This window comes from Artibeus jamaicensis, unplaced genomic scaffold (assembly GCF_021234435.1).
Source record: "Artibeus jamaicensis isolate MK-2021 breed Jamaican fruit bat unplaced genomic scaffold, CSHL_Jam_final contig_589, whole genome shotgun sequence".
NCBI classification, from domain to species: domain Eukaryota; kingdom Metazoa; phylum Chordata; class Mammalia; order Chiroptera; family Phyllostomidae; genus Artibeus; species Artibeus jamaicensis.
The window spans coordinates 2,255,769-2,268,404 of NW_026521896.1; the positions used below are offsets into that span (position 1 = coordinate 2,255,769).

Genomic DNA, 12,636 nt, shown 5'->3' on the forward strand with positions numbered 1-12,636 from the left:
ATGTCTCCATTCTAATGGAATAGAGACTCCAGAAATAAACCCAAGTCTCTATGGTTAATTAATATTTGATAAAGGGGGCAGGAGCATAAAATGGAGTAAAAATAGTCTCTTCAACAAACTGTGCTGGAAGAGCTGGATGGGTGCATGCAAAACGATGAAACTAGACTGCCAACTTACAGCATACACAAAAAATAAGTTCAAGATGGATAAAAGACTTAAATACAAGTTGTGACACCATGAAAAGCCTAGAAGAAAACATAGTAAAATATCAGATATCCCACACAGCAATATCCTCACTGATATATCTCCTAGGGCAAGGGACATAAAGGAAAGAATAAACAAATGGGACTACATCAAATTAAAAAGCTTATGCACAGTTAAAGAAAACATCAGCAAAATGAAAAGGAGGGAACCAACTGTATGAGAAAACATATTTGCCAATGATACCTCAGACTAGGGCTTGATCTCCAAAATATATAAAGAACTCATATGACTCAAAGCAGGAAGACAAACAATTCAGTTAAAAATGCTCAGAGGGTCCTGGCTGGTGGAGTTCAATGGATTGAGCATGGGCTGAGGACCAAAGGGTAGCCAGTTCGATTTGCAGTCAGGGCATATGCCTGGGTTGCAGGCCAGGTCCCCAGTGGGGGCCACACGAGAGGCAACCACATACAGATAAATATTTCTCTCCCTCTCTTCCCCTCTCCCTAAAATTAAATAAAATCTTTTTTAAAATGTGTAAATGACCTGAAGGAGGTCACTGTATGACCTGAATGACATACAGTGGGCACAGAGACATACGGAAGGATGTGCAACATCACTAGCCTTCACAAAGATGCAAATTAAAACTACAATGAGATGCCCCTTCACCCCGTCAGAATGGCCATCATTAATAAACCAACAAAGAACAAGTGCTGGCGAGGTTGTGGAGAAAAGGGAACCCTAGTGCACTGTTGGTGGGAATGCAGACTGGTGCAGCCACTGTGAAAAACAGTATGGAATTTCCTCAGAAAACTAAAAATGGAACTGCCTTTTGATCCAGTGATCCTTCTGCTGGGATTACACCCTAAGAATCCGGCAACACTAATTCAAAAGAACCTATGCACCCCAAATTTCATAGCAGCCCAATTTTAATAGCAAAGCGCTAGAAGCAATCTAAGTGCCCATCAGTAAGTGAGTGGATCAAAAAACTGTGGAATATTTACACAATGGAATACTACGCAGCAAAAATAATGAAGGAACTCCTACCCTTTGCGACAGCATGGATGGAACTGGAGAGTATTATGCTAAGTGAAATAAACCAGGTGGTAAAAGACAAATACCATATGATCTTACCTATAAGTGGAACCTAATGAACAAAAGAGCAAAACAGAACCGGAGATTTGGAAATAAACAACAAACTGACAGTGAAAAGAGGGGAGGGGATAAAGGGGTAACGGGAAAGAAAGGGAAGGGTCTAGTCAAGGAACGTGTATAAAGGAGAATAGTATAATGGTAATGGAGAACAGCATGGGGACTGACTGAGGAGAGGCAGGGCAGGGGAGAGCAATGGGGGGGGGGGAATTGGAACAACTGTAACTGAAAAACAATAAAAAAATTTAAAAATAAAGAAATATTATCTACATGCTAATAATTTTCAAATGTGTGTCTCCAACCTAGATCTTAGATCTTTCTTTTGAAATTCAGACTTGTGTATCCCACTGCAAACTTAACACCTCCAACTGAATGACTTATAGATATCTCACACTTCCCATAATAAACCAGAATCTCACTATCTCTCTAAGCCTCAAGCCAGTTTCTCCTTCTTTCTTTCCTTTCTCAGTTAATGATAACTCTATTTTTCAAGTTGTTCAGCTAAAAAAAAATATCGTGTCATCTTGTCACATTTACATTCCACATCAGTTTTGTCAGCAATTGTATCAGCTTTGTCTTCAAGTTATATGTGGTACATAATTACTTCTCACCATTTTTACTTCTCTGGTCGCCAACATCTTTTCCCTAGTTATTGCAATAGTTTCCAGTTTTGTCTCTCCATCTCTCCATTCTTCTTCCCATAGTCTTCTCATCAGAGCAGCCAAAGCAATCTTAACTTATTTTCAGGTAATATCACTCCCGTGTTCAAAACTCTCCAACAGCTTCTCATCTCATTTAGATAAAAGCCAAAATCACTACTATGGCCCATAAGGCCCAACCTGATCTGCTCTACTTCCTTCCACTCACCATTTTTCCCTCATCTCTCACCATTCACACTCTCATTTGCTCTATTTCAGTCACACCAGCCTCTTCATTTTAACTGGCATGTTATCACCTCAGGGCTTTGTAACTGTCGTTAACTCTGCCTGGAATAACCTACCCTCAACTATGCACATACCTAGCTCCTTTACTTCCTTCATATTTTTTATTTATACATTTTAAGACTCCTACCCCATCCTAAAACTCCACCTCCCATTCCTAATTCTATTTCTCTTTCTGCTTTATATTTTATCTTAGTATTTTTCACTATTTAATGTATGTTATATTTAATTTACCTCACTTAGTATCTGGCCCATGACCACTTAAGTACCGTAACAGCAGTGTTGTCTCTTTTGTTCAATGCTGTATCCCAAGCATCTAGAATGGTTCCTGACTCCACCATTCAGTAAATGGTGGAGTAAATGAATGAATGAATCCGTAATACATTAAGAACTCTGACAAAATAAATTTGAAAATAGAACATCACTTTAGAAAAATATTTTTAATGCTTGCCTTCAGTAGTAATCAAATAACTGCAAATTAAAGAAATTATTTTATATCTATGAGGTTAACAAACTAATATTTTATGTGTGTGTTTATTTGTAACAGGTGTTAGGATTTTACATGTGGTTTGACTTATCCATATTTTTAGAGACTGTAAAATTATAAAGCATCTGACCTATGCATTAACTTGTTGTGTAGATAGTTACAGATACTTGGGTAGAATTTTTTTAAAGTTTCAATGAAACTTTTTACTTTGGGTTTGAAAAGGCTTAGTACTTTTCTCAGCCAGCTGATTTTACTCCAGGAAGCTAAGAAGAATATAATAAGAGACCTGTTCTTGTAAAATGTTCAATGTGAAACAAGTTTGAGCAAGAAGTGTTTGTGAAAAGCCTGTTCTCTCAGACTCTCCCTCCTGATTCTTCATTCTAGGAAGCTTCCTCCATACTCAAATGGGTACCTGAAATTTCAGTGATTTTTCCATTTATTACTAATACTATTAAGTGAAAAACAGGCAAGCGGGTCTAATGTGTCAATAAAGCCTAATAACATAGCTGGTCTAACATGCTTCTGAGGACAATGTCTGGATCAATTCAACATGGTTTCGTCATTCGTTAGAGCTGAACTTTGATACTTAAAATTTAGGGATGAGGCTAGTATTTCATGGCCCTTTCACCACTGCAGGCCCTCTGCACCACACTACACTCGGAGCTGTGAGAGCAGCAGCATTTTCTGCCTCCTTCTCTACTATATTCCCAGGATCCTCGGAAGTGCTGTTCACATGGAATGTGTTCAGTGAAAATGCACTAAGTACCTGAGTGACCAGCACACAACAACTGTCTGTCCATGGCAGCCAATTTGGAGAACTCGAAACCCAAACCAGACTCTAGGGAACTCTTCACCCAGAATTTACTGTATCATGCCTCCAGCATTTCTTCAATTTTTACAAAGATTACTAATGTTAATGATATCCATTGTTATCATGGGTGCATGAATATATGCAATCTTATACTATGACAATAATACTGTATAATCCAGTATTATACAATATGACAATAATCCAGACGAGAATAACTGGATAGATTTAGGAAGCCGTTAATAAGAGCATACGTTTTGACCCATCAGTTTCACCCCTAGGAGCCTGTACCACCCCAGACCCCAAAATTAGTAAGGTGCACTATAAGCACTGGTGTTTATTGCAACTCTCTGTATACTGCAATTTAGGGTAGAGAGTCAGGGGAAAGGAGCGTGAAGTTAGTATGCCATAAAACAACACGACTAAGACACAAAATACAATTTCAAATAAATATTAAAAAGAAGTATTCGGGTTACTGACGTCTCATATAAAAACACATTTCTTATCACCATAACCAACGAAATAAAACACTGATACAATCTCCCAAATCTACACACACAACCGTACTCTACCTTCCATCCACGGAGTTTCTCATTCACTCACCGACCCCAGCACAGTCAAGCACGCTCGCTCGCACGCATGTTCATATTGAAACATAAAAGGAAAATCACATCCTCCAAAATCGCTTATACACACGAACCCACGGCCACACTTTGTCACAGACAAATATCTGGTAAATACAGTAACACTGGTCCACGTGCTGCCTTCAACACGCCACTCACGCGGCCTCAGGTAACCACACGCACGGGCCAAGCCAGGCCAGGCATCCTCCTCCAACAACGGTCCGCAGGCCCCTACTCCCACCCAGCACTAAATCCCGGCCTCCGAGCTCGCAGCTGCCCGAGGACTCACCACCGGGCTCTCAGACAAAGGCCCCAATTCCACATCTCAGCGCCGACCAAGTGGCACAGCTGGTGCGTGGTGCTGCAGGGACGCCACGGGGGCCACTGCGAGCTTCAGCGGAGGGGCAGCACGAGCCTTGGGCTCTTAGAAGCGGGACGACACTTCCCACAGCCCTCCTCGGCTCACCCAGGCTGGACAGTTTTTCCCAGTTGCAAATACTCTCAAAAACCGACTGCGGCGTTTAAGGGCGCCCCGATCTGCAGAGGAAGCTCGGTTTAAGTTTTACCGAAGCAGCTTCCCTTGATCCCGGCACTCGGAGTCCGTGGGATTGCCGCTATGTGCTGAAAAGAATCTGAAAAGGTCCACACAGCTTTCCGGCACCGGACTACATTTCCCAGAAGCCTTAGCGGCACAAATCTGTCTCTGCCAAAAAAGCACTTTAGCTGGATCTTCGGGTTCCTGAGGTTACCGTGCTTGGTTCAATAAGGCAGCACAACTCAGTCGGTTTAGTTCCGTCTGGGGTGGGCTCCACCTAGGACTGGACTTCGGAGGGATAAAGGTGGTGGGAAAGTCAGGCCCGCTGGCGGGGTCCAGACCGAGCAGCCTGAGCCTCAAGCTTCTGGTGGCAGTCAAAAAAGGGAGGAGTTGCTTTGTATGATTGTGTGTTGAAAATTCTAGCAGTGAATTCTGTGATAGGGAGTCTATGGGGTTGAGAGATTCTGAGGTGCACTGACTTTTGGGCTTGTGCGAATTTACACCCATTTGTGTGATTGTGGTCGCATCTTATATTGTGACCATTTGATTCTGATCCTGAAGTTTTGTTGAAAGACAATGTCAATTTATGACAGGGTCCAGAACCTGGGGTGTCTAGGAATACAGGATAATAGGCCTAGCTGGGGGAAGGGACACATGGAGCAGGACCATTGAGAGTTAGTTTGCAGGCCAGCTTTATACCTGATATGCAAAAACAGCTATTTTGTATATTAGTAACAACAGAATGGAGCCGGAAGCAATGCATAACTTTGACCCATGATGTAACGGGGCGGGGGGGGGGGGGGGGCTGCTCCCGCTGGTTACAGCACCTGCCCTGAGAGCTTGGAGTATGTTGCACCTGCCAGGGACTTACTGTGGCAACCCCGAAAGGCTAAACACTGCAGAGTGCTAGCAGGTGAACAAATTCTGTGTGCTTCTGACTGGCCTCTGTTACAATATTACCAATAAGGTTAAGTTGATGAACCAAAATATTAAATGGGAGAAATTATAGAGATTTGTGAGTCTGTGTTAATGAAACACCCCTGCTTTTTTACACCATGTTACTTGTGTCGCTCCTGCCCAAACAACCTGTTTCTTTTCTCAGCATTTTGTGTGCGTCCCACTCTGACTTCAGAAGAATTAACAAATAATTGACCATGAAAGTTGAAGACTCACTTGAAATAATGTTGAACTAGACACAAAAATGGAGAGAATATCGATGAAAACATTAGCCCACCTTTTGGTATCATGATATGTTGATAAAGAGAACAAAATATTGGAAACTACAGCATACTAAATATCAGGACTTGTAGTCCTTGAAGGCATCAGGGTCTTCTGGCCCATAAACTTACCTCCCAGCTGCCGCGGACCAGCCTCGTCAGGAGAGGGGAGGGGGCGGAAATGAGTCAAGGACGCAGGGAGTCAGGTTGGAGAGGTCTCAGCATCCCGCTGAGCCCCGAACTCCGTTTATTCAAGGCTTTTATTACAATTATGGGGAATAAGGAGGAGGGGGCTGCACCCAAGCCAGTTTCTTTGTCCTTTCTGCAAAGCTACTCCACGGAACAACAGGGGAACACAGGGTGCTATCAAAACATCCCTGTTTATCAAGCACCGGTGCATGACCTACCCTTCTACAGGGAAACAGGCTGTCTAGCTTTCTTGGGAGACCTATTGTCTAGCCACAGCAGGTTCCAGGCAGGGAGCCAAGCAAGGTGGAGAGGAACTGTGCCACGGGCCGCGGCCTTGCCAGCTGACCCCGGCCCCCTGGCTTTGCCAAGGGGGGCTTACAGTCACGTCTCCACGAGCAGTAGCTATGCCGGCCTGACCCCCTGGCTTTGCCAAGGGGGCTAGTGGCGCCCACATCTCCCCCTTTTTGTTTTCTAAGCTGAAAGGTCACCACGGGCAGCGGCTTTGCCAGCTGGTCCAGGCCCCCCGGCTTTGCCAAGGGGGGCTTGTGGCGCCCGCATCTCCTCTAGATGGTATTTGAACTGTTGGAGCCGCAGGGATTGCCACTGTTTGCAGGAGTATCGGAGGAGGGCTGGAAAACAAAAAAGGAAGCAAATAAACAACCCAACTATTGCCGCCCCTCCAACCACTCGAGTCCACCAGTCATCGTTCCCCCAAGCGTCCCGCAGGCTGTTCAGAATGTCCTGAGCTGTGTCTGCAGCACTCAGGTCCAGGTGGGCCTTGGACATCCGCTGAATCTGCGCATGCAGTGCTGAGCAGTGAGGACAGCCACCATGGCCAATAACAGCGTGCTGGGACAGCTGGGAAGCCCGGCATGGGCCACGGCGGCTTGCGCCTCTCCGGTGAGGCGCTTGATCTGCCCCCAAGTGACAGGCAGCGACTCTCGCGTGGCCCGCGAGGGGGGGTCGCACGCGGCCTCTATTCGGGCAAGGAGGCGGGCCCTGTGCCTCAGGAGGCATCTGAAGCAGAGGATAGAGACGGTGGCCGACTAGGAGCTTGGGGTCCTCCTCCCCGAGCGACAACTTCTTCAAACGGAAGGGAAGATTTCTCTCCTCTTTGTTCTGCTTCTTCATTCTGGGGACGAGCAAGTCGTTCGGGAATCCAAAGGGAGGGCTGGCGCGTTCCTAGGGAAAACACACACATGTCCCCGCCTCCCCCTTTTGTTTTTTAAGCAAAAGCTTAAGTGATTGATGCGCGCGCTCGACGAGCGCTTGCCCCTGCGGATTATAAGGAATGCCCGTCACATGGGCAATAGTGAAAGTAGCACAGAAGCGGCGAAAGCTGTCGCTGGTATAAGTAGGGGCATTATCAGTTTTAATTTGGCGGGGCAGCCTAAGAAGAGAAAAGGACTGCAGGCAAATTGCTGTGGGCGCGAATGTGCCCTATGAAGCAAGGTTGAGTGCGTGTGCGAAGCAAATGTTGAAGGAGCAAAAGAGAAGGCATAACGGGAGAAGCCTCCGGTCCAGGCAACACAGCAGTCTCCAGGTGAGGAAAGAGAGATACAATATATTGAGCGTTAGAATATAAATTAAAGAGGTGGTTAGATGTTCAAAGACATTGATGACTGTAGCGAGTTCAACGCGTTGAGCAGAAGATTTTCCTGTCTGCAAAACATAAGGGGTGTTATCAATAACCCAGGCGGCTGTGCCGTTGCTGGAGCCATCCGTAAATGCCAGCGAAGCATTGGTGAGAGGGCGTGGAGAGCACACCTTAGGGAAAACAAAGGGATGAGCCGTCCAAAAGTTAAGTAAGGGATGTTTGGGGAGATGATATGTGAGTTGGCCGGGGAATCCTGTGAGAGCCGTCTCTTAGTCTTCATCATTCTGGAACAATCGTTACACTAGGTCCTTTCGGAGGGGGAGGACAATATGAAGTGGCTCCCGGCCGAAAAGCTCCAGGGCCCGGGAGCGCCTTTTCTGGATTACAGTGGCTATAGCCTGATGGTATGGATAAATCACCTTACGCCGCTGGCTGGGCAAATGCAGCCATTCTAGGGGCCCCCCCTGCCAGAGGAGGCCCGTCGGCAAGTAAGGGGTATCTAGAATTAACAAAGAAAAAGGTTGATTAGGAGACACTCTTAGAATCTGTTGCTGGCTCAAAGCTTGATCTATTAAAGCGAGCGCGTCCTCAGCTTCAGGCGTGAGGACACGCGGGGACGTGGGGTCAGGATCCCCACGCAAAATGTTGAACAAGGGCAGCAGCTGTTCCGTGGTGAGGCCAATGGAGGGTCTGAGCCAGTTGATATTACCTAGTAATTTTTGAAAATCATTAAGTGCCTGCAAACAATCCCTCCTGTCTCAAAGATAATTGCAAGGGGGTAAGGGCTCCCCGATTACGGGGGCTTACAGTCGGCCGGGGACCTGCTCGTAACGCCGCCGCCACAGCCGGAGCGGCGGCAGACACACCCTTCTCCTAACTTCTGGAGTTGGCACTGGGTTTTCTCTTTCATTCTCTGCTGGCGGCTTAACTCTTTAGTACCTGCCAGCTGCCTCAGCAACTGCAGAGTAACTGCCAGTCTAGCAAAAGCTCTAGGATCTAAGATAGCATCCTCATCTTCCCCCTCCTCCTCTTCTGCAGTAACCTCCACCTGATCACCTAAGACGGGGAACACTTGAGGGTCTCTTTCTACCTCATACGCTGTTGCTGCTTCCTCTAAGTCTTCTTGATCGGAGGGGGATAACATCTCCTCGTCTATAGGAGGAGCAGAGGCAAAAGGGCTCAGAGGAGGCGGGGGCCCTGGAGGGGCCAGCAACGTGGCACCCACTGGGGTCTTGGTATAAGAATGCTCGGACTTCACTGACTGGGTATCTAGCCGATCTTCTCTGGTGGATACTGCTAGACTACGGGTCATTCTCTCAATCTTTTGTACTGGATCAAGGCTGTCACGGACTAAGTTCCAAAGGGAAAAGGCATCAATGGGAATCCTCTCGGGTCCGCAAGCTAGATAAGCGTCGCGGAGCCTTTCTCCTATTCGCTCCCAGGTATGTAGGGAGACTGTCCCCTCCTCGGGAAACCAGGGACATGTCTCCTCTACAAATTTGAAAAACCTTTCCATCTGTTTCTCTCCAACCTTGGTCCCTCGTCCACGGAGCAACATTTTCTGCAATTGCACGTACATGTTCCGCTCCTTTGATTCTGAAGCACCCATAACGGCACTTCTTATTAAATCCCCCCGCTTTTTGCTACGGGCCCCCCGGGGGTTTCTCACCAAATCCCTCGTACCTCTTTGGGCCCCACGTTGGGCGCCACCTGCCGCGGACCAGCCTCGTCAGGAGAGGGGAGGGGGCGGAAATGAGTCAAGGACGCAGGGAGTCAGGTTGGAGAGGTCTCAGCATCCCGCTGAGCCCCGAACTCCGTTTATTCAAGGCTTTTATTACAATTATGGGGAATAAGGAGGAGGGGGCTGCACCCAAGCCAGTTTCTTTGTCCTTTCTGCAAAGCTACTCCACGGAACAACAGGGGAACACAGGGTGCTATCAAAACATCCCTGTTTATCAAGCACCGGTGCATGACCTACCCTTCTACAGGGAAACAGGCTGTCTAGCTTTCTTGGGAGACCTATTGTCTAGCCACAGCAGGTTCCAGGCAGGGAGCCAAGCAAGGTGGAGAGGAACTGTGCCACGGGCCGCGGCCTTGCCAGCTGACCCCGGCCCCCTGGCTTTGCCAAGGGGGGCTTACAGTCACGTCTCCACGAGCAGTAGCTATGCCGGCCTGACCCCCTGGCTTTGCCAAGGGGGCTAGTGGCGCCCACACCCAGCTACACAAAGCCCGAAGGGCTGTTATCCCTATGATGCAATAGCAGATAGCCTTCCTTTCAGTGGATGATAAACGACACAGTTTCAGTATGAAATGATGTCTGGGAAGAGACAAGGGATTCCCAGTCAAACACTGTGTGGAGAGAACAGTCCTCCAAATAAGTTTTGCTTCTTTGTCCCATGTCTTTAGCAACAGTAATTTTGAAATCAGAAAAGCTGGTATTTGTGCTGCCTGTCACATACCGAACCCAGTAAGCAGAGACAGGGATTGAGTCTCTATGGGCGCTTTTTCAGGTGGCCGGCGATCTGAGAAGATAGTGGGTTCATACCCTAATGGACCGTCTTACATTTTCTTTCAAGCCAGCCTTTTATTGTTTTTGTTTTTGTTTTCTTTTTAGTTATTGGTCTTTTTTTAAATTGTTGTTCAATACAGTGGTCTCCATTTTCACCCCGCCATGCCCCACTGTCCCACCCATCTCCTCCTCCCACTCTCAAACCTACCCCTTTTGGTTTTGTCCATGTGTCCTTTATAATAGGGAATATACAAAGTGCGGTGAGGGGTTTGGAAATTCAGGGGAAATTAGATTTAAAAATTGCAGCATTCTTGCCCTGGGCAGTTAGCTGTCCCCAGGCAGGTGGGTGGTGTCTGTCTCGCCCTGGAACCCAGTCTCTGGGGCATCTCCAGCTGCGCCCCAGGCAGTAGTGTTTAGCTGCGCCCCGGGAGGTTGGCTGTCTCTCCCGGGAGTGGTGAGCCATGCCTCCAGTTCCTGAAAGAATATGCATCACCTACTAGGCTTATTAGCTATTTACCTTAAACTAGAATTTTTCAACTCTTGAGTCCCCTATCAATGTTTTCTGCTTACTATTAGAATGGATTTTTTCTAATTATTTAATTAACAGATGAGAAAAGAGCAAAGTTGGTTCTATGTCCCTCCAGCTTCCTGATTTCACTTTTTATACTTGTAAAATTGTCTCTCCATTTGTTTGTTAAGCTTTGCTTTATATGTTTAGAAGCTCTCTAAAAATCTAAATTTTTAGACTTGTAATAGCTTTCCATTGGGTTGATCCAACAGGAAGTTATGGAATCTACATTGTTGTGGACTGCTCTGCCTTGTTTCAAGGTCCTAACCTCCCCCACCTCCCATGGCTAAGGCTATGAGTGACCTCCAGAATGTGAGCCACAGGAGACAAAGCTTGTCTCTGGTAGCAAACGCTGCCTCAGTTTCCTCTCCCTGCCCCCAAAGCTTGGTTGGAATGACAGGTAAGTCTCCTCACAGCAGGGAGCAACCTAAGCCAGACTCAACCACTTGAGAGGACTTCATGGAAGGGGGGGGGGGCTGCAACAAAGAGTGAGCAATAGACCTGTGTCTGCAGACTATGTGACATAGCCCAAGTCCCCACATCCTCTGGGAGAAGCTTCCTGGCTCTAATCCCCTAAAGCCTGAATACCTGATGGGGAGGGGTGCAGCTCCTTGCCTTGCTAGAGCGTGTGGTTGTGGGGAGGGAATCTGGCATAAGAAAGACTTCCTGATTAACCTGTGAAATCTGCTCTGCTAAGAGTGCTTTCATTCATATGATGAGTCCAAGCAAGAAATGAGTATTTCTCCCAAAATGTCTGCAAAACTCCTTTCCTGACAGACACTGACTCAGACTAAGCCCTCAGATTTCTTTGAAATGTTATCGACTGTTTGATCCTTGCCGCCCTGTATTCCTGTGTATTGCAATCCAATAAAAGCCCCTGGAAGAGGGGGCTCGAGGCCTTTTTCCCCTAAGAAACTGGCCACTGTGCACAGCCCTTGCCTCTTGAGGGATCGGCCACCTCTTTTCCCCAAGCAGATCATGTCATGTCTTGCTTACTTTCATCCATGGCAGACTGGGGGACTTGCGAGAAAAGTCGCCCCCCACACTACATTTTAATTATAATACTGCTTTTATTCTTAGTCTATTTTGATACTATAGCTTCACGTTCCTTTCTTTTGGCTAGTGCATGTTTTATCTCTTTCTACCTTTTAATTTTTATCTTTCTATTTTATTATTTATTATTTATTAATTTTATTTATTTCTAGAGAGTGGGGAAGGGAGGGAGAAAGAGAGAGAGAGAAGCATCTATGTGTGAGAGAAACATCAACCAGCTGCCTTTTGCTCACCCCCAACAGGGGACCTGCCCCACATCTCAGGTGTGGGCCCTGAATGGGAATGAAACCAGTGGCATTTCGGTTCACAGGCAGGCACTCAACTCACTAAGCCACAACAGCCAGACATTGTTTTATTTTGTAAGTGTCTCTTTTTAAATGCATAGTTTAAAAAATAATGGCAACCTTTTTTAATTTAACATATTTTGTGAATTTACATTTAATGTAGTTGGGTTTTTGGTCTACCATTTTAGAATTTGGTTGTTTTTATTTTTGCCTAGCTTTTTTTAAAATTTAACTTTTTATTTTCAGGTAATACTAGATTTTCATGCAGTTGTAAGAAATAATTCAGAGATCCCATGTACACTTTATCCATTTCCCCCTCAACAGTTTTACAAAAGTATATACAGTATCACAACCTGGGTATTAACATCAATACAGTCAAGGTTTGGAATATTCCTGCTATCACAAGGATTCTTTATGTTGTTTTTTTAGAGGCACACACACTTCTCTCCTCACTCCCTACAACACTCTCCAT

The 12,636-nt window shown here is 46.1% G+C and overlaps 1 protein-coding gene across 4 annotated transcripts in view; it reads right to left on the reverse strand.

Annotated features, from left to right (window-relative positions):
* ZNF569 (zinc finger protein 569) overlaps window positions 1–4,857 on the reverse strand; it is a 67,765-nt gene extending 62,908 nt beyond the window's left edge. The window contains exon 1 of one of the 4 annotated variants that reach the window (XM_053670539.1): window positions 4,679–4,857. Coding sequence is in view for 1 of the 4 variants with exons in the window: in XM_037141863.2 (XP_036997758.2) it covers window positions 4,502–4,536 (35 nt within the window). In the remaining 3 variants the exon portion in view is untranslated. Of the gene's footprint in view, window positions 1–4,501 lie in introns of all 4 variants that reach the window. The other 3 variants (XM_037141863.2, XM_053670541.1, XM_053670542.1) reach the window with 3 other exon arrangements.
* Between the last annotated feature and the right edge of the window lie 7,779 nt (window positions 4,858–12,636).